Source organism: Emiliania huxleyi, assembly GCF_000372725.1.
Source record: "Emiliania huxleyi CCMP1516 chromosome Unknown EMIHUscaffold_169, whole genome shotgun sequence".
Lineage (NCBI taxonomy): Eukaryota > Haptophyta > Isochrysidales > Noelaerhabdaceae > Emiliania > Emiliania huxleyi.
The window spans coordinates 112,289-138,759 of NW_005200892.1; the positions used below are offsets into that span (position 1 = coordinate 112,289).

The following is a 26,471-nucleotide window of genomic DNA, read 5'->3' on the forward strand; positions in this document are numbered from 1 at the left end:
GAGAGAGAGAGAGAGAGAGAGAGAGAGAGAGAGAGAGAGAGAGAGAGAGAGAGAGAGAGAGAGAGAGAGAGAGAGAGTACTCGCCGGTGCGCGCGCGCCTTGCCGCAGAGAACGACATCCGAGCCGGTCGGAGAGCGCAGCGCAGCGAGCAGCGCCTGCCGCTCGAGGCAGCCCTCGGCCGCCGCCCTCGACAGCAGCGCGACCACGCCGTTTGCGTGCGGTGGCGAGCTCGCCCCCCCCTACTCGACAGAGAACGGCACCACTACACAGACAGACGGCGCACAAAGCGGCACGAGCACGCGCGCGGCGCTGTCCTCCCTCGAACGGAAGAGTGGCTTGCCGGCAGAGCACCACGGGCCGGCGGCTGCGGCGGCGCGGTTCGGCTCGGGTCGGCTGGCGAGCGGCCGCCGTTGCGGCGGCGCGTGCGGCGGCGCGAGCTGACCGAGCCTGTCTGCCGGGCTGGCGGCGGCCGGGCGCGGGAGAAGGTAGCGGGCGAGGAGAGGAAGGAGGACGCCCTCGCGCGCGCTGTCGTGCAGCCACTCCGGCGCGACGATCGGGAGGCCGCGCTCCGCCGCGCACGCGGACTTTGCGCTCTCGCTCGCGCCGCGCCGTGCGAGAAGGTGCGTGGTGGCCGAGGTGAGGTCGCCGCGGTACGACACGGCGGGGAGGAGGGCGGCGGAGGCCTCGAGCGCGTCCCGCTCAGATCGGGACATGCCCGTGCTGCAGAGGACCACCTTTGCCATCGGAGAAAACTGCGCGGACAACCGTGACCAACCGTGACCAACCTGGGGTGGGGCCGGGGCTCGCTCGGTGGCCTTCAAGCGTGGTTGAGTCAAGCGCGTCAGCAGTTTTTCTTCTTTTCGCGTTCCGTCACGGGCTTGTTCTACATGTCACTTCTTGTCGTCTGTTGTTTGAGTTGTGCCCTTGTTTGTGCCCTTGGCACCGTGGAGTGCTGGGGGGGGCGACAGGGAGGATGTGGCCCTGAGTTATGTGTACGCCGACTCAGGGTGTGTGGCAGCCAGCTGGCTGTGTGTCTTGTGAGCTTGTTTGTGTCTGTGTGTCGCTCGTGCGTGTCGTCATCATCTGTCCAGCGTCCACCCATACCGCGTTGGTGTCCAGTCCGAGCCTGGCTGTTCTTCACCTTTCTACCTACCTACCTACCTTGTTCTACATACATACATACTTGTCTGTTGTTTGCTGAGGGGTGGCCCGTCTACCGTCTACCGGTAGACTGGGGTAGACTGGGGTAGACGGTAGACCATTTGGTAGACGAGTCTACCGCAGTCTACCGGTAGACCGTAATGAACCTACGACACCAGTCTACCGGTAGACTTTAGGTTTTTCAGCCGCCGAACGGTAGACCGCCGCCGCCGGACGGTAGACCGCCTCGGCCGTTTGAATATGCAGCCTCCAGTTCTCCACTCTGGCGCCACTTTGGCAGACGAGCGCCGGCAGATGCCCTCGCGGCCTGCCGGCGAACGTCCGTCCGGCGAGAACGCGCGCCATAATGGACGTGTGGCTGTCTGGCGAAAACTCGCTCTCGAGAGCCGCGAGAGGGCGGCGCTCTGCAGTGAGCGGTTCCGCCCGATAAGTGTGTAAAGACGTTCATTTGATCTCATAAAAGGCACGGAGCGCGCCTCGCACGGAAATGGCATGAGGTGAAGCTCACAGCGACCGCGCTCAACAGCCTCTCTCACCGGCAGATTTCGCCCGCGCGGCAGACCGCACTTTCATCGCGCGTTCTCGCCGGACGGACGTTCGCCGGCAGGCCGCGAGGGCATCTGCCGGCGCTCGTCTGCCAAAGTGGCGCCAGAGTGGAGAACTGGAGGCTGCATATTCAAACGGCCGAGGCGGTCTACCGTCCGGCGGCGGCGGTCTACCGTTCGGCGGCTGAAAAAGGGGTAGACCAGTCTACCGCGGTCTACCAAGTCTACCGGTAGACTGGTGTCGTAGGTTCATTACGGTCTACCGGTAGACTCGTCTACCAAACGGTCTACCGTCTACCCGGTCTACCGGTAGACGGTAGACGGGCCACCCCTCAGGTTGAGAGAGAGAGAGAATTCTTGATACGAAACCACGACGACACACACCAGTCGACTCGCATCGGTTGCCTCCATGAACGGCGGAGCTATTCTCGCGCCCACACCACACCTGGCTCCAACGTGGACACGCCCATAGCTGGGGACACTACTAGGTCACGCATGGCATCACAGAAGTTTTATCTCTGGGCCCCGAAAGTCTCTCTCTCTCTCTCTCTCTCAGGTTGTTTGTTGTGCCCTTGTTTGTTCTCTTGGCACCTGGGAGTGCTGGGGGGGGCGACAGAATGTGGCCCTGAGTTATGTGTACGCCCACTCAGGGTGTACCGTCCTCCCATCCCTCCCTTGGGTTGTCCGTTTTCTTTCTTTCTTTAACTCAGGGTGTGTGGCAGCCAGCTGGCTGTGTGTAGGTAAGGTAAGGTAAGGTAAGGTAAACTTCTCCACACACACGAGGTGGTGGGGCAAGGGGGGGCAACCCTCGCGTCTCCACGTCTAACGACAGGAGCCCCACGGCATTTAAAGTGCAAGGCTCGAAAAGAATTCTTAAGATACAAGCCTCTCTCACAGCACACTGGCACGACAAGGGCGCGGACTGGCGCGGACTGGCACACACACCGGCTCACCACCGGAGCCGCCTAAGCGACTCCGTTAAGAACGGCAATGCATTCCGCACCGTGCACAATGCCGCTCTCCCCGCACGCTAGCTCGTTCACCGTCTGCCACGCCACGGCGGTGTGGAGGACGACAGACAAGCGCTGCATCTGCAGCCCGTGCCAGTTCTTGGTGGTCCATGTGACCTCGTCCAGGTGCTGAGCGTGCGAAAGTTTGTTGCTCAGCTGGTTCGCCGCCTCCCTCAGGGTGCTGCGAACCTCCCCGGGGGCGGGCCAGCGTGGGCACGAGACGATCGAGGCTGACACAAGGGGTGACGATGATGGCGAGGAGCGTCACGGTGGGGAGGAGCGGCACCCGGCACGGCCCCCTGAGGAAAAGCGTCGCCATGGGCACGCAATTATGTATGTAAAAGAGGAGTGCAGTCGAGAGGACAGGGGAGGGACGCGGCCAGAAAGAGGGCGGGCGCCGAGGTTCGAAAGCCGGCGCTTTGCGCGTTCGAAGGGCTTTGTCTCGGAGTTTGTGCAAATTTGCGGTTGGCCTTCGCCCTGCGGCGAGATGGCACCGCAGGCGGCGTGCGTGAACGAGGGCGGCGGCGTCGAGCGCCGAGCAGCACACCACGAGCGCGAGCGGCAGCGCCGACTACTGGAGGCGGCGGGCGGCTCGACTGAGCCGGCGGCGGAGCGGGAGGCGACGGACGTCGAGGCGGTGAGCGCCGCGGACGTGCTGGCCGACGTGGAGGAGAGCGGCCCGAACTACGCCCTTCCGACGGCGAGGGAGGGCCAGAGGGAGCGGCGGGAGCGGCTGCGGGTGGACGAGACGGCGAAGCAGGCGGGGCACACCATCGTGGAGACGGGAACGCACGTCGAGATCCTGGGCGAGCAAGGCTTGTGGTGGCCGGCCACCATCGCGGGGCGGGAGGAGGACGTGGACGGCCGGCTCGTGCACGAGGTCGAATACGACGGCTACCAGGGCGAGCAGTACTGGCACATGCTTGTATGACGACGAGCAGTGGCGGCGCGCGACCGCGATGCCGACGCCAGCCGACAGCACGAATGCGGCGGCCTCCACAGAGGGCGAGGAGAGCGGCGGCGAGAAGGGCGGCGGCGAGGAGAGCGGCGGCGAGGAGGACGCGGTCGCTTTACGTCAGTAGTATTTAAACAAAGAACTCTCTCTCACAGCAGACAGGCTCGACACAGGTGCGAACTGGCGCGTGCTAGTATACTATCACAGGCACACGTACACTGACGTAGTATCTAGTAACGCAACAGGAAATCTAAGCGAGCTTCTCCCAATTCCGAACAGCAAAATTCTTAGATGGGCGTACACCTAGGTTCGCCACAAGTTACGTCCTCTACGGCTGCACCACAGGCTGCTGGTGCAGCTCGGCGGGGCGCCGCCGCACGAGGCGCGCCACCGCTATGCGGCGGCGGAGGAGCTGCCACCGCCGCCGGAGCGGCCCCGCGTCGCACGGCACCGCTCCCATGCTTGTTAGTATGAGGCGCAAGCTCACCGTGCGGTGCGCCGGAGCCGGGTAGAGCGGCACCGCCACCGTGTCGAAGAGCTTGTACGGCGGCTGCAGCAGCACCTGCGGCGTCTGCTGGAAAAAGTTGCGGAACGGAACGCCGCCGCAGGTAGGGTCCTGCTCGTGGACCATTGCGACGGCGATGCGTCGGTCCATCGCCGCTTGCACGAGGCGCGCGACGGCGCCGCCGGCGTCCAGAAAGGTCTTATCGTTCAGGTAGAGGAGAAACACTACGTGCCCGGAGAGCGGGGCCGCGTTGACTCCCTCGAGCGCCTCCTCCGCATCGCGGATCGTTACCGTCTCGGCGCTGGCGGTAGAGCTGGTGGTAGAGCCGCGCCCCTCCCTCGCCGCCGTCTTGAGCTCCCTTGCAATGCCGACGGCGCTCTCATTGTCGCCCTCGTTGTCGCGGCAGGGAGACGCACATTGCCAGCCGTGCACTCGCTGAAGCTGGCGCCTTCCAGCGAGACGTCGCCTTCCACGCCGCTGTTCTCCACGTACATACCTCCTCCGTACTGCGCGAGTTGGGGCGGGAAGGCGTAAGCGGGGAGGGCGAGAGAGCGAGAGAGGGCGGGCAGGGCCCAGAGCGGCCCTTTTGGGGAAGGCGTCCCCCGTTTGCCGAACCATGTCCCTCTGCCTTCCTCTCCCGCTTCCGGCACCGCAATGGCGTGCGAGCGTGCGTGTGCGGGGGAGCAAGCGTGTGCGGGCGTGGGAGACGCACATAGGCAGCCGTGCACTCGCTGAAGCTGGCGCGCTCCAGCGAGACGTCGCCGCTCTTCCACACGGACATACCTCCTCCGGACTGCGCGAGTTGGGACGGGAAGGCATGAGCGGGGAGGGCGTCAGCGAGCGAGAGAGGGCGGGCAAGCCCAGAGCGGCCCTTTGGGGAAGGCGTGGCCCCCTTTGCCACCTCATGTCCCTCTTCTTTCGTCTCCCGCTTCTGGCTGCGGTGATGGCGTGCGAGCGTGCGTGTGCGGGGGAGGCGAGCGTGTGCGGGCGTGGGAGACGCACATTGCCAGCCGTGCACTCGCTGAAGCTGGCGCCTTCCAGCGAGACGTCGCCTTCCACGCCGCTGTTCTCCACGTACATACCCCCTCCGTCCTGCGCGAGTTGGGGCGGGCAGGCATGAACGGGGAGGGCGTCAGAGAGCGAGAGAGGGCGGGCAGGGCCCAGAGCGGCCCTTTTGGGGAAGGCGTCCCCCGTTTGCCGAACCATGTCCCTCTGCCTTCCTCTCCTGCTTCCGGCGCCGCGATGGCGTGCGAGCGTGCGTGTGCGGGGGGGGCGAGCGTGTGCGGGCGTGTTAGACGCACATTGCCAGCCGTGCACTCGCTGAAGCTGGCGCCCTCCAGCGCGACGTCGCCGCTGATGTACACGTACATACCTCCTCCGCGCTGCGCGAGTTGGGGCGGGAAGGCATTAAGCGGGGAGGGCGTCAGAGAGCGAGAGAGGGCGGGCAGGGCCCAGAGCGGCCCTTTTGGGGAAGGCGTCCCCCGTTTGCCACCCCATCTCCCTCTGCCTTCTTCTCCCGCGGCGATGGCGTGCGAGCGTGCGTGTGCGGGGGAGGCGAGCGTGCGTGTGCGTGGGAGACGCACATCGCCAGCCGTGCACTCGCTGAAGCGGGCGCCCTCCAGCGAGACGTCGCCGCCTTTCCACACGTACATACCTCCTCCGCGCTGCGCGAGTTGGGGCGGGCAGGCATGAGCGGGGAGGGCGTCAAAGAGAGCGAGAGGGGGGGCATCCACAGCATTCCAATGTGGCGAGGGCTTGCGGGGCCGAGCGGTGCGTGGGAGAGAGGGGCGGCGCACTTGGTTAGCCTCGCAGCCCGTGAAGGACACGTCCTTCGTCGCAATGTCGCCAGCGCCATTAGCGTACACCGCACCGCCATAAGCACCAAACCCGTCCACAAAGTGCAGCGCCTCCAGGTAGAGGCTGCAGCCGCCTGTGATGGAGAACATGTTGGTGCTCTTCTTGCCGTCGAGCGTCGCGCCTTCCCCGCTGCTCCGGACCGAGAGGAGCATGTCGCCGCTGCAAGCGACGTTGCTGCTAAAGGCAAGGCGGGCGCCCGGCGGGACATAGACGCTCCGCCGCCGTCGCCGATGACGTCCTTGAGCGACGCGGGCCCGCTCTCGGACGAGATGCCGTCGGCCTTGCCTCCGGCAGCGTCGATGACAGACGAGAGCGGCGACGGATCGGCGATGGTGTACGTGAGGCGCCGTGAGGCCTCGGCGCAGGAGTCGAGCGAAGCGCGTGCCGACGACGCAAACACGACGCCGACGTCCTCAAGCGAAGCGGGCTGCTTGCTCTCGGACTGGAGCGAAACGGGCTCGCCCTTGGGCTGGATGCCGTCCTCGAGCGAAGCGGGCTCGCCCTTGGACTGGATGCTGGCGGCCTTGGCTCCGACAGCGGTCGTGTTGCCCGCCAGCGACGCGCCTGTGACAGCCAGAGGGCGAGAGGATAAGTCTTGAAGGTCTCGTGGGAGCGCAGTTTCACTGCGCGCAAACACGCGCCTGCTTGTCGGCACGCGGCGGCGGCGGAGGTGGAGTCAGAGATCTTGATAGCGAGCCGATTACCGTCGGCCGGCACGAGCTCGAGTTTGAGCTTGTCGAGCATAGGCGGTCGAATGAGTTCCTATATGGAGGAAAGTAAGACGGGAAGTGAGGAACGAGTCTATGGGATCCCTTGTGAACAAAGGGGTCAAAAACACTGTGGAGATGATTGGGGGTATATTGGTACATGGACATGGGGTGTGTATGAGGCTGTGCACAAAAATGGTGCTGCTCAAGGGGCATGCTGAATGGGAAGAGAGAGCGAGCCGGAGAGAGCCGCGCCTACGGGCAACACGTCGCGGCGTGAGCGTCGAGACGAGGCCGCCGGCACGCTCTCTCGCGTCCTCGGCGCGCGGACTGGAGCAAGCGAGAGCGGGTCGCTCTCTTGCCAGAAGAGAGGGAGGGCGGTCGCGCGCGGGACAAGGGTGGGGAGTGGGCAGCAGCGGACGCGTCTCGCGACCTCCTCGATGGCAGCGGCTGTACCTGCGAGCGGGAGTAGGCAGGCGGTGCGAGGCCGAGGGGGGTACAGCCGAGGGGGGTCAGCCGCTCGCGCGGCGAGCGAGGGCGCATCGCGTGGTGAGGAGGTGCGGCGGATTCCGTGAGCAATAGGCGTCGCGGGGGTCTAGGCGTGCAGCTCGCGGCGGCATAGTCGGGCGCAATGTGGCGCGGCACGCGCGAGCGGACGAGGAGAGTGCCATGATTGCCTGACGAGTCGACTCAATCAACGACACAGAGAGCGGTACATCTTCGAGTCACTGTTCACAGTTGTGGCTGTGAATTGACCCTTTGGGTCGGGTTGTTGCTGTACCCTGTGTCCCTTGCAAGCCAGGAAAAGAACTATACTTGCAAGCCAGGAAAAGATCTATACTTGCAAGAACTATACTTGCAAAAGAATTGTCTTGTCTGAGGGCTTGAGACGTTGAGAGGTGACCGCCTGGGGTACAGTATGCATGTGGAGGACCCAGAGGGCTCAAGCAGAAGCATATTTTGATACCGCCGGTAACCATACCCTCGTCCGCCTTGCGTTTGTTTCGTAACATCGAAGGCTAGCTCAGAAAAAGAACTGCAGGGAGCCGAGTCTGGCTCCTGCTGTCCGAGCTCTGTCCGGAACGCGAGACGGTGGAGGCGCGCTGGCCGCTGCGATGGGAGACCCGTAGAGTGATCTTTTGGATATTGGAAGGCACGCCCGAGGAGGCGGGAAAAGGGAGGCGGGCGGGCGGCGGCGTGCTCGGCGCGAGGGTAACGTGGGGGTGGAGGAGGCGACGAATTGTTTTTCTTCTTTGCAGACAGCAGAGGACGAGATATCCACATCGCAGAGCAGGCATCGCAGCCTCGCGCGGCGCCGGCGCACCACGCCCAGCCACAGCGCACTAGAGCCCTCTCGGCGACTCAGACCTGCGTGCTCGCCTGCGGCGCCGCCTCGCGCTGCTCCGCCTTTGCTGCGCTCGCAGCAGCCACCTAGCGCGAGCGCCACCGAAACGCAGAGAGCCCAGACACACGGCTGGGCGAAGACACGCGAGTTCAGCGCGCGCCACACTCACCGATGGCCTTGCCCGTCTCAGTGAGTCGCCAATGTCTCCTGTCCCCCCTCAGTCGCTCCCCCCAGCGCGCAAGGCACCAGGAGCCGCGTCTAGAAATGCGCGCGGATCCCCTAGACGCGTAGGAGCCCGAACTCTGTCCCCTCCATCTCACCGCTAGGCGACCTCAAAGCTCAATCAGGACGACCACGCCTCGACCTTCTTGGGCAGCAGCTGGTTCGACAGGTCCTCACCGTGGCCTAGGCAGCCGTATAAGCCCTCGCCCCAAGTAAAGACGGCGTCGGCGGTGAGGGCGAGGCTGTGCGCGAATCCCGCCGACACAGCGACGACGCGCTGGCCAGCAAAGGCCTCGACCTTCTTGGGCAGCGGCTGGCGCTGCTGGTTGCCGTGGCCCAACTGGCCAGGGTAGCCATTGCTGTGGCCCAACTGGCCATCTTCGCCATAGCCCCAGCTCCAGACAGAGCCGTCGGCGGTGGTGGCGATGCCGTGGCGATATCCAGCCGAGACAGCGATGGCGCGCTGCCCGGCCAAGGCCTCGACCTGCTTGGGCAGCAGCTGCTCCTCCTGGTTGCCGTGCCCCGGCTCGCCAAAGTATCCCCAGCCCCAGCTCCAGATTGCTCCGTCGGCGGTGAGGGCGATGCTGTGGCGCTCTCCAGCCGAGATAGCGACGACGCGCTGACCCGCAAAGGCCTCGATCTTCTTGGGCAGCAGCTGGTGCTGCTGGTCGCCGTGGCCCAACCGGCCGAGGTCTCCACGGCCCCAGCTCCACACAGCTCCGTCGGCGGTGAGGGCGAGGCTGTGGCTCTCTCCAGCCGACACAACGATGACGCGCTGGTCAGCCAAGGCCTCGACCTTCTTCGGTTGCGACACGTCCTCCCCGTCGCCGTGGCCCAACTTACAGTCGTACTCTCCATCGCCCCAGCTCCAGACACTGCCGTCGGCGGCGCGAGGCTGTGACTATAGCCAGCTGACACGCTCACGGCGCGCTCGCCGCCCAGCGTCGACGGGAGGAGGGTCGGCGTGTTGAGCTGCAGCACGCCCTCGCCGTGGCCAAGGAGCCCTTGGTAGTCGCCGACGCCAAGCGGCGCCGAGCCGCACGACGAGAGCCGCCCCTCGCCGTCGATGAAGAGGCTGTGCCATGGGCCTGCCGCCGCCCTCGCCAGCGGGTTGGACTCGCACAGCAGCGCAGCGAAGCACAGCCACCGCACGGCGCAGCCCTCGCCCTCTGGCTGCGCTGGCAGCTCGAAGCCGCGCTCTTGCGCCCACAAGCGGATGCCCTCCACCACAAGCGAGGCGTGAAAGAGAAGCGAGACGGCCGCGACGCGAGCGATGTCGGCGGGGCTGTCGCAGTTAGAGAGGGCGCGCGCGAGGAGCTCCGTGGGGAGGTTGAGGAGGCGGGTGGGCGGCGGCATGCTCGGCGAGGGAGCGGCGGTGGTGGTGGTGGGTGCGAGGCGGCGCGAGCGGCGGCGCGGCGGGGTGGACATCGCGAGAAAAAATTTTTTTTCAATGCCTTTTCTTAAAATTGGTTTTGTTCGTCCTCCCGCTGTAGCTTGCCTTTTTCTTTCCTTTTCAGGCAGGGGATGCAGGAGCGTGCGAGTCGGGAGCAGGTTCGGCTGCGGCAAAAAGAGAGCTAGTCACGATGGCTTCGACGACCTCGCGCCCGCCCGCGACGCCCGAGGCGCTAACTGCGGCGCTCCTCGATGCGGCCGCGTCGGGCGCCGCCGCGGAGGCCGAGCGACTCCTGCGCGACGGCCACATCTCGGCCACCGTCAAGCAGCGGATGCCTCTCCGCATTTGCCCCAAGATTGCGTGCATCGCACCTACACTGTGGCACGCGCAGTGCTCCGCCACTGCATTGCATTTGGCTGCGGCACACGGACACCTCGACTGCGTGCGTGTCCTGCTCCTCCGCGGCGCCGACCCTCGCGCGCTGACACGCAGCCTCTGTGGCGCGACGCCGTCGATGCTCGCCGCCTTTGGCGGCCACGCCGCCGTCCTGGCGTGCCTCGAGGCGGCGAGCGATCGCCCGCATCCCGCTACGCGCCTCTCTCCGCTGCTGCTCGCCGCCGCGGCGGCCGGCGGAAATGGCGCGACTGCGGAGGAGGCGGCCGAGGCGGCGGCGGCGTGCGTCGGCGTCCTCCTCGGCGCCGGCGCCGCATCGCGCGTCGCGCCCGACGGCGCGAGCGCCGGAGGCCTCACGCCGCTGCACGTGGCGGCGGCGCTCCACCGCGCTTCGGCTTGCGCGCGCCTCGTCGAGGCTGGGAGCAGCGTGCAGCGGCGCGACGCCGCGGGCCGCACGCCGCTCGACTACGCGCGGCGGGCGCAGCCGGCGGCCGGGGAGGAGGCGCAGCGCGCGACGCTGCGTGCGCTGCTCTGGCTGCCGCCGGTGCGGCTCCTCTGGCTAGGGCAGCGGTCCACGCCCGGGGTGGGGCTCGGCAAGCTCGACCGCGACGCGATGCTGCTGGTCTGCAGCGCGGTGGTCGGGGCCGCGGAGCGCGGCGGCGCGCCCGCCACGCCGGAGGGCACGGGCGTGGCGGAGGAGTTTTGGCGGAGGACGGCCACGTATTTTACGTGGCATCTCCACAATCTCGGTGTAAGATGCTAGCCGTTCTGCAGTTCTACTTTCTCGTAAAATTCTACTTTCTCACTTAAAAAGAAAGAAAGACGTATAAAAGAAAACAGAGATAGCAAAGGGATAGAAGGACGGCACGCCGCCACCACATAGGGGTTTAAGGAGAGGGTGTGGTGCTATCCGTCGCCCACCCTTGGGCCCTCTTCTTCCTGCCCGTCAAGAGGAGCACTTGGGAGACGTGGTCAGTACTGTTATGTATACGTACCGGCCCTATATGCACCCGTGTGTCCTGCCTATGCATTGGCAGGGTCAGACGTCGCGCGAATGCATAGTCCATAGCGTGTCTTATGCAATACGTACGATGTTTTCGCCTTTATGTCTCAGCAAACAGCGCAGCGCTGCCGATGTCGCATTGGCGCTATGAGCTATGCATTACGTATCCGTATTATGCATCACTCAGCGGCGCCTGCACGTGGGAGGGCTATGGACTACGCATTACGTATCCGTATTATGCATCACTCAGCGGCGCCTGCACGTGGGAGGGCTATGGACTACGCATTACGTATCCGTATTATGTATCAAGCGCCGAAAGCCCGCCGGAGAGGGCTATGTACTACGCATTACGTATCCGCTTTATGTATCAAGCGCCGAAAGCCCGCCGGAGAGAGCTATGGACTACGCATTACGTATCCGTATTATGTATCAAGCGCCGAAAGCCCGCCAGAGAGGGCTATGTACTACGCATTACGTATCCGTATTATGTATCAAGCGCCGAAAGCCCGCCGGAGAGGGCTATGTACTACGCATTACGTATCCGTATTATGTATCAAGCGCCGAAAGCCCGCCGGAGAGGGCTATGTACTACGCATTACGTATCCGTACTATGTATCAAGCGCCGAAAGCCCGCCGGAGAGGGCTATGTACTACGTATTACGTATCCGTATTATGTATTCAAGCGCCGCAACCCTCCGCCGGGTTGTGTGTGAGAGCTGGGGGGGAGTCCGCTCCGCAGCATATGCAGCCCTAACAACCCCCCCCCCCCCCCCTCGGCCCAGACCCTAACTTCGCGCTGCCGCTAGGGCTGCCATAAGTTGGCTAGGGTTGTATGTGCACTGGCAACAGCGGAGCTCGCTGGGGGTCTTCTTGTCACATATATTTCCGGGCTTATCACCGACCGGGTTAAGACTAACCCTACCTTTTCTATTCTATCGGCTCGCTGCGCTCGCTCTAAAAACGAGCTCGCTGGGGCTGCGCCCCATCTCGCCGGTCTACACGTTAGGTTTCATATATTTCCGGGCTTTTCATAATATGTGCATGTGCCCGCTGCGAGCACATAAAACGTAGCAGCCAGCACACACACATGGTGTGCTTGTCTGAAATGCGCAATGTATGACGCATCATACACAATACATAATACATAATACATAACATACGATGTGGACTCCCACGTCCCAGTGCGTAATACATAATACATAATACGTAATACGTAATACACAACAGACGATGTGGACTCCCAGTGCGTAGTGCATAATACGCATAATACGTAATACATAATACATAACAGACGATGTTGACTCCCAGTGGCAGTGCGTAATACACAATACGTAATACATAATACGTAATACATAACACACGATGTGGACTCCCAGTGCGTAATGCAAATGCATAATACATAATTCATAGGAGTTTTGTGACACTCGGTCGTAATGCGCATCCATTCGCCTATGTATTATGTATCTGTGTTATGCATTCCACGCGCCGCGACGCGCGAGGGTGGGAGAGGGCGACGTATTTTGCAAATACGTAAATGTATAGGCGCTAAGGTTATGGATCGGTAAGAATGCATATCAGGATGCGAATGCATAGGGGGCAGAGTGCATATACATAACAGTACTGACCACGATTGGCACTTGGAGCACTTGGAGTGCAGTCATTAGCCTCACATCCAGGGCCGGGGAGCTCAGAAGCGCACCCAGCGCACCCATTGGGGAGCTCAGAAGCTCCGCAGGAATATTTCTTCCTCGACGTGTCACCAATTGCGAGCCGCCCTTGCGCCTTGGTGCGAGCCGCCCCGGCCTGCTGCCCCGCCGCCGCGACCGGCTTCGCCGCCGGTCTTGGAGCAGCCCGATGCAGCGGCAGCGCAGCAAGAAGGCTGCGGATGACCGGCGCGACGAGCGCTTCCGCGTCCAGGGTCTGATTCCTGTCGGCCGGATCGGGACGATGCCCAACATCGGCCGGAAGGTGGAGGCCGGGCTGGTCGAGCGAGTGCTGCCGGAGAGCATCTACTCCGCGCTGATCGTGATGACGCTCGATGGGCGCGGCACCTGCGTCGAGCTCGTCACGCGCATCCTCCCGCTGCTCTTCGTCCTGCTGCTCGCCCTCTCGGCGCAGCTCATGTTTGCAATCTACCTCGACAGGGCGGTGTGGATCGTCGCGGGCGACCTTGGCGACAGCTGCACCGAGACGCAGATGTACATGCGCTGGGTCGCCACCTTTACCTTTGTCTGCGTCACCCTGGCCGACGCCGGCAACACGCTCGAGATCTACGAGTGGCTCCAGATTCTGCCCAACGAGTGGCGGCACCGGCGGCTGCGCTATCGGCGGTATGAACTCAGCGGCGCGATCCTCTCGCGCGTCCTTCCGCGCGAGTGCCGGCTCGACACGCCGCTGCCGAGCCCCGCCCCCTCCCCGACGGCGAGCGGCCCCAGCGGGCGGGCCTCATTTGGCGCAAAACAGAGGCGCAACTCGCACTCTGTACCGGGCCGGCTCTCTGAGTATGTCGGTTCGGGCGGCGGAGGGCTCGACCGGCTCGCCTCGCCGCCGCCCTCGCCGCCAGCCTCGCCGCTCGCGGCGGGCGGCGGCGGCGCCTCGCCGTCCGTCGAGACGGACTTCACTCCGCGGACAGCCGAGAAGGCTTCCGAGACACCTCCGAGACGCTTCTGAGACGCCTCCGAGACGCCTCCGAGACGCCTCCGAAGCACTTCTGAGACACTTTCGAGACACTTTCGAGACGCCTCCGAGACACTTCTGGGCCGCGCTCACTCGTTTGCAGAAGCCATCCCTGCTCACACCTCGAGCGCCGCGACCAGGTCGAACAGCGCGTCGAGCGCGCGCGCAGGAACAGCGCGGTCTACGGCCGCCGATCGCGCGCCAGCCGCTCCTCTCGGCCGAGCGTCAACCAGCCTACAAAAATGAAACCGATCTGCGGTCGCATGGGGTTTCCTTGTTTTGTTATAGGCCGAGCGTCGACGAGCTGCTCCGAGAGCCTCTTCACACCTCGCCGTCGCCGTCGCCGTCGCCGTCGCCCTCGCCCTCGCCCTCGCCCTCGCCCTCGCCCTCGCCCTCGCAGCTGCGGACGGCGGCGCTGGCAGCCCTTACGGTGGCCACACGCCGGGGCCTAGGTGGTCCGAGAACACCCGAGATCACCTGAGATCACCCGAGATCACTCGCGAGATTAGGTGGTCACGCCCGCAGAGCGAGGCGCTCCTGCCTAGAAGCTGAAACAGGCCTCCTCGGGTGCCAACTTGAGCTCGAGGGGACGCGTCTCCTTCCGCTACACGCGGGGGCCGTCTTCCGCTGCAGTCGCTGTATCCGCAGCCCGTGTACTCACGCGGTGGATACAAGACCTTCTTCCCACCCCTAACGTTGGTCTCAATCACGGTGCGAGGACTGCTCGCGCGCACGCACGCACACACACACACACACACACACACACACACACACACACACACACACACACACACACACACACACACACACACACACACACACACACACACACACACACACACACACACACACACACACACGCCCACACGGGGGGGGGGGGGGGGTCTCACCCCCCCCCCCCCCCCCCCACACACACACACACGCGCGCGCGCGCGCGCTCACCCACGCGCACCGGGCCCTGCACTTTGAGGGGTTGCCTTGGCCCTTGCCCCACCACCTTGTGTGGAGATGCTCCCCTGGCCTTTCCTTACCTAGCCTCGCTCGAACAAGGCTCGCTTGCCGAGGACTCCGCCGAGCGCCCGCGCGGGCCGAAGGGGGGTGAGGCGGGCTCGCTTGCCGAGGAGTCGATCTCGCGCGCCGTCCCTGCGGGCTGGCCCACCATCTCTATCACAGCGCCGCTGACGGGGGTGACTCGAATCGAGCGAGGCCGCCCCATCCGGCCCGGAGTGAGACTCACGCAAGACGCGGCGCCCCGTTTCGCGTAGGTGACCCGGGTCGAGCGCACCGCGTTTTGGCTCATGCTCGTCGGAAAGCTGGCGGCGTCGGTCATCGTGATCATCGCCGGCTCTGGCGCACAGCTGCGCGGGGAGATGTGGGGGAGATGTGGAGCAGGATGTGGTGGAGATATGGAGGAGATGTGGGGGAGATGTGGAGCAGGATGTGGTGGAGATATGGAGGAGATGTGGGGGAGATGTGGAGCAGGATGTGGTGGAGATATGGAGGAGATGTGGGGGAAATGCCGGGGAGATGTAGGGGAGATGTGGGGGAAAGATGGGGGGATATAGAGGAGATGTGGGGGAGAGATGTGGGAGAGATGGCTCGGTGGACCCGCTGCGCGACATCGAGGGGTGGGAGACGCGGAGGAGGGGGAGATCGCACGTGCGCACCTACACGGGGGAGATTTGGAGGAGATTTGGGCGAGTCTCTGGCGCGCCGCCCGCTCCGGCGGCGAGAGCACTCTCGCGAGCCCCGCCGCGAGCTTACCCGAGAGTGGCCGAGATCAGGCGCTGTCGTGCGCTCGGGCAACGACTTTGACCTGATCGTCAACACCCTCGCCGCCGTCTTCATCGTCGACATCCCGGCGCTCGCGTACAAGGCGACACTTCCGAGACACTTCCGAGACACTTCCGAGACACTTCCGAGACACGTCCGAGACACTTCCGAGACACTTCCGAGACACTTCCGAAGCACTTTGACACGCACTATGACACCACAACACACACACACCGCACACACACACACACGCGCGCGCGCCGTTCACCAGCGCGCACCGTGCCTGGCACGTTTAATGCGTCGGGCCCCTTTCGTCCAGACGTGGAGTCTGCGAGGGTTGCCTGGCCCCGCCCCCACACCTCGTGTGTGGGGGGGGAAGGTTACCCTACCTTACCCTACCTTCCCTACCTTAGGTCTTCCTGCCCCCCGCGTACAAGCGGCTCGTCAAGGACATCCCTCCGTTCGCCCACCCGAGCCCGCTTGAGGAGCGAACGTGCCCATGCCGCGGCCCTAATGGCCCAATCCCCCGCCAGTGGCCGAGACTGCGATTCATAGGAGCGAAAGTGCACCTGCCGCAGCATCGTCAACCGCTGCTCCGCCGCCATCGCCGCCAAGCTACGGCTCGCCTTTGTCGGCCTCTACATCTACATCTACTTTGGCGCCTGCGTCGGCATCTCCATACTGCTCGTGCAAGTGCGCTGGTGCGGCGGCTTCGGCGACACCTGCCCCGCGTGGCTGTGGTGGTTCTGCGGCGAGGCGCCGTGGCTGGACCCTGGCCCAAACTCGACCCTATATCAGTTATTGCCCCAGATAGCGGAAGGTTGAGAGCCGAGTCATGCACTGAGGGGCGTGGGCGAACCGCGGGGGTGGCCAAGTAGCGCCCTAGTAGGAGCGGCAAGGCTCGGCAGGAACGCGAGGGCTCGCGTGTGTGATTGGGGGCTTCCACGCAACCGCAAAAGCCCACATATCGTTTTGTAGCATGTTGCGAGATATACGGTCTTCAAGCGTAGTAGCTTTTGTGTACAGTATATTGCGATAGATCGCGGAGGTGTGTAAGACTGATGACTGACTGGGCGTGAGAGCCCCCAGCGTTTCAAACTTTCCCCGTTTTAACACCTCCCGAAAAAGCGTGAAATCCGCGCCGGAGACCACCCTCTCACTGACTCCTCAAGGCAGTCCGTAAACGGCCATCTTCTGGCCATTCTCACAAAAGCCAGTGTTGGTGCCATCTGCGATCTCTGGTCTAGAGCCGACAAAGTATCGGACTGGGACCTGCAGGTTCAGGGTGCACCCGAGCCCACCCGAGAGGTGTCCCCATTCGATGGCCAGAGTGCGATTGTGTGTGTGCGGGAGTTGGTTTGTCGGGAGGGAGGGGCAGGCTGCTCACCCACGTGCACCGGGCCAGTGCTTGCACTTTGAATGCCGTGGGGCTCCTGCCCGTGTCCGGGCGTGGAGATGCGAGGGTCGCCCCCCCTTGCCCCACCACTTTGTGTGTGTGGAGAAATCTACCTTACCTTACCTTACCTTGTCCCCAAGGGTCTGGGGCCGTTTTGCTAAAAATCGAGCAAAGTCAGCTCGCCTAGGGCGACGCACTTCGTACGCTACGAGGAGATACAATTAGGCAAGGCAGCTGCGCAGGTGATGGTCCTGTTTGCAGAGAGGGGAGTCAAGGAAGGCCAAGAAATCACATGGTCATATGGGGACTCATACAGGAGCCACCGCAAGGAGATGGGATACAGGGCGGGGACCAGGGCGGATCCGAACGCAATAACACCCCAGCAAGCGCGGACGGCATTCGCGAGATACTGCAAAAAGATAGACGTGACGAAGGAGGAGCTAGCGTGGAACTTTGGATGCATATCGGCAAGCCAAAATAACGAGCAGGAGGCTGTCCTGGTGCGTGAGCTAATCCTGAACAACAATAAGCGACTGTACCACGGAGCACAGAGCGCAGCAGACAGGACGGCGGCGACGGCGGACATGGCAGAGACGAGTGTGAAACAAAGGGCGGCGGGCATGGAGGGCGGTAGCGACGGGGATGGAGACGGTGACGGTGGCGGGGGAGAGGAAGGGGGTCCATTAACACCAGACAGCGAGAGGGGCAGGGAGGAAAGGGGGAGAGAGGAAGCCAACGCGACGTGCGCAGAGGATGAGGATATAAACTGGGACGACGCAGCGGAGGGGATAGGCGAGGGAATCGAGGGACCGGAGGGCTTTCGCGACAGCGACGATGACGACGAAGAAAGGGGAGGGGACGGAGGGGCGACACGCAGGAGGAGCGAAATCGCTAACGGCCCGAGCAGAGAGGGCGACGGCGGGGCACGAGGGAACAACGGAGACGCTACCGATGACGCGAACCGAGGCACGGACGCCGGCGGGGACGGGGAGGGCGACAGCGACGTCGAGGTTGACGCAACCGTATCGAGAGCGCCACCCAAAAAGGGGCGGACAGCCATGGAGGTCACCGAATGGAGGGCGAACGGCACGATGCGAAAAGGCAGGGCGAGGCGGATGGAGAAAGAAGTGCCGAGAAGGCCATGGTGGAGGGGAGGGACGGGAGGACGAAAGAAGGGCGAGGAGGACGAGCGGCCCGCACAGACCGCGAGCAGACAGCGCCTGCTGGCCATTTCGAGACATTCGCCAAGAACGCTAGCTACATGGGAGGGCTTCGTGAAGGATGGATTGAAAAACATTCGAACAAAGAAGAGGCGACGGGAGGAACCGGCGGAGGATGCAGTGACGTGACACACACACACACACACACACACACACACACACACACACACACACACACACACACACACACACACACACACACACACACACACACACACACACACACACACACACACACACACACACACACACACACACACACACACACACACACACACACACACACACACACACACACACACACCGCTCACCCACGCGCACCGGGCCTTGCACTTTGAATGCCGTGGGGCTCCTGTCGTCAGACGTGGAGACGCGAGGGTTGCCCCCCCTTGCCCCGCCACCTCGTGTGTGTGGAGAAGTTTACCTTACCTTACCTTACCTTACCTGCCACGAGCCGATTCCTCGTCGCCCACAGGCTGCTGCTGGGCCGGCAGACTTGCACGTGAGAAACGCATGAAGAGGCTGCGGCGGAGGGACGCCTCCTGCTCCCTGCCTGGCCTAGCACCGAGCGCCTTTGCCAGTAGACAGCGCGACACCTAGTCCCAAGGCAGCCCGGCGGCCTCACAAAGGGTAGGTACCAGCTGAACTCTCAGCTACATCTCGGCTGCCTCGCGGTGAATCCCCGCAAAACACGCGACGGCGAGGTCTTGGTAGAGGCCGCCTGCGATGAGCTCCTGCGGCGTGGTCTCAAATTGGCGTGCAAAAGCGCAACCACCGAGGCTTGGGTCGTTCTCGTGAGCCATGACAATCGGCAGACCTGCTGCGCGGGCCGCCGTGACCTGCTCGGCCAGCCTCTCATCCGACCAAGTGTTCTGGGTGAGGTAGAGCAGCATGTGGGTTGCCCGCTCCGGCGTGTCCGTGGTCGAGACGGCGAGCCCGGTAAATGCGGTGGCGAGCTCGCCGGCCACGTCATTTGCGCCCGGATTGGCAGGCGAGGCCCAGAGGAGAATTGGCGTTGCGAAGCCGAGGTTCTGGCCCTGCACCTCACCGGGCACAACGAGAGGGAGCGCCTTTTCCTTTGCGTATAATGGCGTCTGCAACAGCAGTGCCTGCGGACCAAGGGAATCAGGCCAGTCAGCCATGAAGCCACCCGCAGACGAGGTCGAATGGCAGCAGCCCACCTCGGCGATCCTCTTGAGGGAGACACGCTGGAAATCCTCGATCCGCATCCACACGACGAGAGGCCAATCGGCGTCGAAGATAGCTGGCTGGAGGTCCTCTGGGCATTCCGATCGCAGCGCCTCGAGCGAGCCGCCGCCCTTGTCCGGATCGGCTTCTTGGACGAGGATGATTGGCTTGCCTTGGGACAGCGCCGCGCGAACCTCCCGCAAGCAGTTCTGCGCGGAGGGGGCGGCCGGTGAGGGCGAGGGCAGTCGGCCACACAGCGGCTACATGAACGAGCACCTTGCTCTTGAAGTAGCCTCTCGAGAGGAAGATGAGGATCACCTGCGAGCGGCCGATGTAGCTCTCCAGAGCGCCGATGTCATCGAGATCATCGACGTCGAGAAACACTTGGATGCTAGGCAGAAGCAGCTGCAGCTCGCTCTTGATGACCGCGACGGCGTCTTGACCGGTGGACCTATTGAAATGGGGGAGGGTCTGGTGGGGAACGCCACACTCCTCCCACATAGATCTGAATCGTAGGTTGACCTATCCGAACGATGAGTAGTGAAATTACCAGCAGCAGGCAGTGGGCGTGACAATCGCATGCTTTGTTGGAACCATATATGGCTGTTGAAGAGGTGCCAAGTCTGGCCCTTGTGGAGGGTCAGCTCGGGCTGCTGCTTGGTCGAGACGAGCCGGATTGTGGGTATCTTGGCGAGGCGGCGGGCCGCGACGACGGCGCCGGCCAGGAAAATCGCCAGCGCGGCGCAAACAAGAACCGTCATTGGGATGATGATGGCGTCGGTGTCGGGCCTATTCACGGCATGCAGAATTCTCAAGTGCAAAATGCACACGAGAGTGCGCCTTTACGGTGTCGGTCGCACCAGCCGAGGATGGCCTCCGCCTTCCCCTGGCCGGGGCTTTGCTCCTCGATGGCGTCGAAGAGGCTGGTCCAGCTCGCGCCGAGGAAGACGAGCAGCAGCACGAGGTTCGTCGCCACGGCGAGGATATCGTCCTCGTAGCGCCTGTAGGGTGTCGCGACGGCGAGCCCGACGGCGTAGCACGAGCAGATTAGCGTCGCCATCACGAGGCGGAGAAAGTAGCGCTCCTCCGGGATAAGGACCACCACGCCAGTCAGCACAATCTTGCGCAGCAAGTCGACGGCCTCCCACCAGTACCAGCGTGTCTCGTACTCTCTGTGGAGGAAGGCTGTGGCGCGGGACAAGTCCGTAGGCGTTCTGGCGTGCAGCGCCTTGTAGCACGGGACGAGGAGCGACGTGAAGAGGACGAGGGAGCCGAGCGGCCAGAGTACGATCAACAAGATGGCGAGATTAGTGATCGAGTCGTGCTCCGTGGTGTCGCACTGCACGCTGGCGTCCTGCCGCATGTACTTGGCGAACGTAGTCGAGTCCACATCCACGACGTACGCCTGCGCGGCGGCACGCCGCGCGCGCAGGCCATCGAGCACGCGCTCCGTTACCCGAGCAGGGCTGCTGTGCAGTCTGCATGCAGCCCTGCCTGTTCTGAACATTCAGCCCGCGTGCTCCGCACTGCGCCCCTGCCGCCACGCGCCTGACACGACGCAGATCCTGCACTGCACGAGGCGCGCGCGTGGCACGCTGCGCGCGCGCTCCGCCATCCGTTCAGCCCGCTGTCCAGTCTGCCTGCACACAGCACACAGAGCACATGCAAGGTGCATATGCACGCCGCGCAATCCCCGCACAGCGATGCAGCCCGCACCCCGCGACAGTCGCCTGCCTCACGTCGAGCCCGCGCATGCCGCACGCAGTACTGTGCGCACTGTCTGTAAGACAAACGGCCTGTACTAGTGAAATCATAATGGTCCCAAAAAGAAAAACAAAAAGAGCCGAACCCCAGATGGAGAACGCCGAGTGCCAGAACACCAGGGGGCAAGTGTGTGTAGCACCTTCGACCCCGAAATGAAGGTCGCCACGCAAAACCGGGCGCTAGGAGAGGTGAACTGAAGGCTGAGACAACGGAGGCCGAGCCTGAGTGGGCGCCCGCGCGCCCACACACAAGCAAGCCTCTGTCCTTCGGCCCATTCCGGCGATCGTCCGTGGGCGACCGCAACAACACGATGCCTCTAATCAATTCCCTCACCACCCGACCCCCCTCTAGGGACAGCAGCGCGCATCTCATCCCGGAGAGGGAAGGAGGGGGGGGGGGGGGGAGGGGAGATCAGAGAGCCAGAGCAGGGAGTACCCCCGACGGACGCGAGTCGGGGGGAAAGCGAGACGAGAGATTCAAGGCGAACTTCATCGCCCGTCCAGGAGCCCCGCATTAGGTAGCGACCCCAGGTTAAGAGCTAGGCTTCCCGACAGGGCAGGGAACCCCCAGCGCTCGACCCCAGCGCGCAGGCGGGGCCCACGGTACGGGGTGTGGACCGTGAGTTGACCAGGGGTTGTGCGCCGGACCCTCCTGCTCGGCTCCAGCCAGTAGACAAGTCTTGTCACTAACAGAGTAGAAGGATCTGACCTCGGGGCCGATGTGACCAAGCGCTGGTAGCGTGGTTTTACCTCACACCCATGGTCTCACAGTGTGCCGGCAGTCGCCGAGCAGTGTCGCTCACACAAGCCGCAGCACAAGTGACTGAGGGCCAGTGAGGGCGAGCCCATCGCTGTCCGCACAGCTGTGGTAGCCGCACAGTAGGCTGTGTCAACTGTGCAGAGCGTGTGAGCAGCCGAGGAGCTGCTCTCCAGGCTTCTGACGCAAAGAGCTGCATGCCATCGAAGGCGCTGTCGAGGTTCGCCGAGCGCGGCGAAATCGGGGGACACCGTCACCGACGAGCGCGTTGGAGTATTCACTCCGGACAAAGACGGCTACACGCACATGAGCCGCGGTCGTGTAGCCGTCTTAACGGCGAGGCGCGGGACCGTCTGTGGCGAGGTGGGTCGCGTCCCCCGATTTCCTCAACTCACGGTCCGCTCCCTCTAGCCTCGTGCAGTACGCGATACCGAGAGCTGGGGGAGAGAGGCGCGCCACGCCAAGGGGGACAAGTGACGGGAGGGGGAGAGTAGTGTCTTTCGCAGGGTAAAACGCAATTTTTTTTTTGGAGCAGGCAGACCCTAGCATGTGGTGAACCCTGTGCCCCCCCCCCCCCCCAAGCATTTGGTGAAGCCTCGGGCCGGACCCCCCCCTTCCCCCCCAGCAGTTCGTGGCCATCATGCACCGGTGCTCCAGAACTAAGCAGAGCCGCCGCGCCCCGCACCCCGCCCACCCCGCCCGCCACGTCCACGCCCCCCTCGCCCCCCTCGCCCACCGACCGTCGCCGTGGCGCCCACGGGCTGAGCCTGGGGCGCGGGGCGCGAGGGCGGCTGGTGGACAAACGTCGCCTGCTCCGCCACCAGCCGCCCAATTGCGGCGATGGGCAGCGCCGGCTGGCGGCAGGCCGGGCAGTTGCCGTCGCGCTCCAGCACGCGCGGCACACACGCCTCGCAGTACAGCGCGTGGCCGCACGTGAAGCGGACCGAGCGCGGCGCGTCCCAGCAGAGGTCACACAGGCGCTCCTCGGCCCCAGCCGTCTCCTCCACCTCCCCCGCCGCTTCGACTAGCGCCTCCAGCCGCGGCAGCGCCTCTGCGAGCGGCATCCGCTTCTTCTTCCGCTCGTACGCCAGCCCGACCACGAGCCGCGTCAGCTCCTCGGCCTGCGCCACCGACCAGCCCGCGTCGGCCGCCGCGATGCTCTCCGCCGTGTCGGGCTCCTCCAATTCATCCTCGCACGCGTTGAGCAAGCCGACGGCGCCGCGGCCGGTCAGGCTGACGAGCAGCGTGATGCCGAGCGCATAGCCGTCGGTCAGCTGAGAAGCTTGGTTGTCCTGCATGATGATCGGGTCCATGTAGCCAGGCTTTCCAAAGATGCGTTGCGTCGACAGGTGCGAGACCTGCTGGTTGCTGCCAGCCGTCGCCTCTGCCGCGCGCGCGAGGCCCACGTCGGAGAGGTAGCCGTTGCCGCGCTCGTCGAGCAGGATGTTGCCCGCCGAGACGTCGCGGTGCAAGATCATCGGAGAGCGCGTGTGCAAGTAGTGTAGCGCGCTCGCCGCGTCGCGTAGCATGCGGAGCCGTGCGGCGGCGGAGAGCGGCGGAGGCGCCGTCTCGAAGCCGAGCATGCGGAGCCGCTGCAGTGCGGCTGGAGCGCGGTAGAGGCGGTCCTCGAGGCTGCCGCCGCGGCAGAGGGGGTAGACGAGGCACGCTCTCGCCGGCGCCAAGCAGACGCCGAGGAGAGGGAGCAGGGACGGGTGGCACGCCGCGCTGAGCGTGCGCACCTCGCTCTGCAGCTCGGCGAGGCCTTGGGCGCCGACACCGACCAGCGCCGTCTTGACGGCGAACCCGCAAGCGACGCGCGGAAGCGACGGCAGCGCGTCGCAGCGGTAGACGCGCCCAAAGCCGCCCTCGCCCACCTTGCGCGCCTCGGTAAAACCGTCGGTCGCCGCGATGAGCTCGTCGAGAGGGACGGCGGCGGGCGGCGCGGCGGCGGCGGCGAGGGCGGCGACACTCGCCGCCCGCTGCCGCCGCTGCCACCGCCGCTGCCGCCGCTGCCGCCGCCTCAGCCGTCGCCTCCGCTGCCGCCGCCTCTTGAGCCTCCGCCGCCGCCACGGCCGCCACTGCCGCCTCTACAGCCGCCGCCTCCGCCGCTGCCTCCGCCGCCTCCGCCTCCGCCTCCGCCCTCATCCTCGCCTCCTCCGTCTCCCTTGCCGCCTCCTCCCTTGCCCTCGCCTCTGCCTCCTCCCTTGCGCGCGACGCCGCCTCCGCCTCCTCCGCCGCCCGCGCCGCCGCAGCCTCTGCTACCACCCGATCCGCTTCCTCCGCCACTCGCGCCTCCTCAGCCGCCCGCGCCTCCTCAGCCTGCTCCGCCGCCCGGTCCGCCGCCCGCGCTGCCGCCGCCGCCGCCTTCTCCTCCTTTTGCCGCTGCCGCTTCAGCGCCCTGGCCTCGCGGGTCTTTCGCTCCGCCAGCTCGTCGCGCAGCCGCCGCGCCGCCCGCAGCGCCTCCGAGCCGTCGGCGGCCTGGGTGGTGTTTGCGTTGATCGCCGCCCTGAGCGCCTCGAGATCGGCGTCGCCTCGCTCGCACGCCTCAACCGCCTCGCGCAGCGCAGCCTCGGCAGCATCGCGCGCCTCCGCCGCCTCCGCTGCCGCTGCCGCCTCGCGTGCGGCCGCCGCGGCCTGCTCGACTGATCCTGCGACCGCCGTCTCCCCCCCCGCCTCTGCTGCGGTCGACGAGTGCTCCTCGAGGGCGCGCACGCACTCGGCGTGGCCTTGCTCCCTGGCCCACTGCAGCGCCGTCTTGCCCTTATCGGTGCGCGCCGCCGTGTCTGCGCCCGCCCGCAGCAAGCGCCGCACGACGGCGGGGCGGTTGAAGAAGGCGGCGATCATCAGCGCAGTGAAGCCGTCGCCGTTGCCGTCCTGCAGGTTGATCTCCGCGCCGTGCTGCAGCAGCAGCTCGACCACCCGCTCGTGGCCGCTGCGGGCGGCGTACATCAGCGCGGTGCCGCCTTTGCTGTTCTGCAAGTTGATCTCAGCGCCGCGCCGTATCAGCAAGTCGACCACCCGCTCGTGGCCGTTGCCGGCGGCGGCCAGCAGCGCGTTGCCGCCGTCGCTGTTCCGCAGGTTGACCTCAGCGTCGTGCCGAATCAGCAGCTCGACCACCCGCTCGTGGCCTTTGTCGGCGGCGATTATCAGCGCGGTGTCGCCGTCGCTATCCTGCAGGTTGACCTCAGCGCCGTGCCGTATCAGCAGCACGACCACTCGCTCGTAGCCTTCCTGGGCGGCGAGCATCAGCGCGGTCAAGCCGTTGCTGCTCTGCAGGTTAACCTCTGCGCCGTGCCGGATCAGCAAGTCGACCAACCGCTCGTGGCCGGCGGCGCCCATCAGCAGCGTGATGCCGCTCACGCCGTCTCTCTCGTACGTCGCGTCGGCCCGCCCGCCACTGTCGAGCCAGGCCAGCACCGCCTCCTCCTCGCCTCGCTCAGCCGCTGCCACGACCGCATCGGAGACTGCCACGACACCGCTCGGCGCCCGCCCCGCCGCCACCGCTGGAGATAGCGTCTTCGCGACTCTCGATCCAGCCGAGGAAGCGCCGCCGGAGGAAGCGCCGCCTGCGCCGTCGCCACCGGCTGCCGTCGCCGTGGGCCGTCCCGCCAACACCTCCTGGACGTGCTTCTTGAAGGCCTCGACGCACTCGGCGTGGCCCTTCTCCTTGGCCCACTGCAGCGCCGTTTTGCCGCTCGCACTGCGCGCCGCGGTGTCTGCGCCCGCCCGCAGCAAGCGCCGCACGACGGCGGGGCGGTTCAAGAGAGCGGCGATCACCAGCGCGGTGCCGCCGTTGCTGTCTTGCCGGTTGAGCTCCGCGCCGTGCCGCAGCAGCAGCTCGACCACCCGCTCGCGGCCTTCCTGGGCGGCATACATCAGCGCAGTGCAGCCGCCGCTGCCCAGCAAGTTGACATCAGCGCCGCGCCGCATCAGCAACTCGACCACCCGCTCGTGGCCATTGCGGGCGGCGAACATCAGCGCGGCGAAGCCGCTGTTGTTCTGCTTGATGACCTCCGCGCCGCGCTGCAATAGCAGCTCGACCACCCGCTCGTGGCCGCTGCTGGCGGCGACCATCAGCACGGTGCCGCCGAAGCTGTTCTGCTTGTTGATCTCTGCGCCGTGCCGCAACAGCAGCTCGACCACCCGCTCGTGGCCTTGGTGGGCGGCGCATCAGCGCGGTGCCACCGGCGCTGTCATGCAGGTCGACCTCCGCGCCGCGCCGCAGCAGCAGCTCGACCACCCGCTCGTGGCCTTGGCCGGCGGCTAGCGTCAGCGCGATTTCGCCGTCGCTGTTCTGCAGGCTGATCTCAGCGCCGCGCTGCAACAACAGGTCGACCACCCGCTCGTGGCCGTTGTTGGCGGCGCCCATCAGCAGCGTGAGGCCGCTCAAGCCGTCTCTCTCGTACGTCGCGTCGGCCTGCCCGCCGCCCTCGAGCCACGCCAGCACCGCCGACTCCTCGCCATGCTCAGCCGCTGCGATGACCGCATCGGGGGCTGCCACGACACCGCTCGACGCCCGCTCCGCCGCAGCCGGCGACAGATTACTCGGCCGCACCCGCACGCTCTCGCCGCCTCCCTCGAGCGCCACCGCGTACCGCCCGC

At 65.1% G+C, this 26,471-nt stretch overlaps 10 protein-coding genes across 10 annotated transcripts; 6 read left to right on the plus strand and 4 right to left on the minus strand.

Moving 5' to 3' along the window:
- Nucleotides 1-239: 239 nt before the first annotated feature.
- On the minus strand, nucleotides 240-743 carry EMIHUDRAFT_231055 (hypothetical protein; the record flags this gene model as incomplete). The annotated part of the gene is made up of 1 exon (XM_005784677.1): nucleotides 240-743. The coding sequence occupies one exon, from the start codon at nucleotides 741-743 to the stop codon at nucleotides 240-242; it is 504 nt and encodes a 167-aa protein (XP_005784734.1).
- Nucleotides 744-1,401: 658 nt separating this feature from the next.
- On the plus strand, nucleotides 1,402-1,940 carry EMIHUDRAFT_231056 (hypothetical protein; the record flags this gene model as incomplete). Its single annotated transcript, XM_005784678.1, has 3 exons — nucleotides 1,402-1,513; nucleotides 1,625-1,658; nucleotides 1,769-1,940. 3 exons carry the CDS (start codon nucleotides 1,402-1,404, stop codon nucleotides 1,938-1,940), a joined length of 318 nt encoding a protein of 105 aa, XP_005784735.1.
- Nucleotides 1,941-3,203: 1,263 nt separating this feature from the next.
- On the plus strand, nucleotides 3,204-3,647 carry EMIHUDRAFT_231058 (hypothetical protein; the record flags this gene model as incomplete). Its single annotated transcript, XM_005784679.1, has 1 exon — nucleotides 3,204-3,647. One exon carries the CDS (start codon nucleotides 3,204-3,206, stop codon nucleotides 3,645-3,647), a length of 444 nt encoding a protein of 147 aa, XP_005784736.1.
- Nucleotides 3,648-3,999: 352 nt separating this feature from the next.
- Nucleotides 4,000-7,753, minus strand: EMIHUDRAFT_231060 (hypothetical protein; the record flags this gene model as incomplete). Its single annotated transcript, XM_005784680.1, has 9 exons — nucleotides 4,000-4,566; nucleotides 4,593-4,682; nucleotides 4,889-4,969; nucleotides 5,179-5,268; nucleotides 5,478-5,558; nucleotides 5,760-5,840; nucleotides 5,973-6,210; nucleotides 6,689-6,795; nucleotides 7,718-7,753. 9 exons carry the CDS (start codon nucleotides 7,751-7,753, stop codon nucleotides 4,000-4,002), a joined length of 1,371 nt encoding a protein of 456 aa, XP_005784737.1.
- Nucleotides 7,754-9,890: 2,137 nt separating this feature from the next.
- Nucleotides 9,891-10,856, plus strand: EMIHUDRAFT_112443 (hypothetical protein; the record flags this gene model as incomplete). The annotated part of the gene is made up of 1 exon (XM_005784681.1): nucleotides 9,891-10,856. One exon carries the CDS (start codon nucleotides 9,891-9,893, stop codon nucleotides 10,854-10,856), a length of 966 nt encoding a protein of 321 aa, XP_005784738.1.
- A 371-nt stretch (nucleotides 10,857-11,227) lies between these two features.
- On the plus strand, nucleotides 11,228-11,913 carry EMIHUDRAFT_231062 (hypothetical protein; the record flags this gene model as incomplete). Its single annotated transcript, XM_005784682.1, has 3 exons — nucleotides 11,228-11,509; nucleotides 11,655-11,757; nucleotides 11,903-11,913. The coding sequence occupies 3 exons, from the start codon at nucleotides 11,228-11,230 to the stop codon at nucleotides 11,911-11,913; spliced, it is 396 nt and encodes a 131-aa protein (XP_005784739.1).
- Nucleotides 11,914-12,950: 1,037 nt separating this feature from the next.
- Nucleotides 12,951-16,619, plus strand: EMIHUDRAFT_468041 (hypothetical protein; the record flags this gene model as incomplete). Its single annotated transcript, XM_005784683.1, has 6 exons — nucleotides 12,951-13,605; nucleotides 14,823-14,959; nucleotides 15,038-15,155; nucleotides 15,557-15,648; nucleotides 15,959-16,030; nucleotides 16,101-16,619. 6 exons carry the CDS (start codon nucleotides 12,951-12,953, stop codon nucleotides 16,368-16,370), a joined length of 1,344 nt encoding a protein of 447 aa, XP_005784740.1. The 3' UTR covers nucleotides 16,371-16,619.
- A 654-nt stretch (nucleotides 16,620-17,273) lies between these two features.
- On the plus strand, nucleotides 17,274-18,678 carry EMIHUDRAFT_231066 (hypothetical protein; the record flags this gene model as incomplete). Its single annotated transcript, XM_005784684.1, has 4 exons — nucleotides 17,274-17,441; nucleotides 17,694-18,068; nucleotides 18,144-18,281; nucleotides 18,637-18,678. 4 exons carry the CDS (start codon nucleotides 17,274-17,276, stop codon nucleotides 18,676-18,678), a joined length of 723 nt encoding a protein of 240 aa, XP_005784741.1.
- Nucleotides 18,679-22,528: 3,850 nt separating this feature from the next.
- EMIHUDRAFT_364641 (hypothetical protein) lies at nucleotides 22,529-22,977 on the minus strand (the record flags this gene model as incomplete). The annotated part of the gene is made up of 1 exon (XM_005784685.1): nucleotides 22,529-22,977. Exon 1 carries the CDS (start codon nucleotides 22,931-22,933, stop codon nucleotides 22,529-22,531), a length of 405 nt encoding a protein of 134 aa, XP_005784742.1. The 5' UTR covers nucleotides 22,934-22,977.
- A 103-nt stretch (nucleotides 22,978-23,080) lies between these two features.
- On the minus strand, nucleotides 23,081-23,791 carry EMIHUDRAFT_54688 (hypothetical protein; the record flags this gene model as incomplete). Its single annotated transcript, XM_005784686.1, has 1 exon — nucleotides 23,081-23,791. A coding segment is annotated over one exon (711 nt), but the record flags the coding sequence as incomplete, so codon positions are not given.
- Between the last annotated feature and the right edge of the window lie 2,680 nt (nucleotides 23,792-26,471).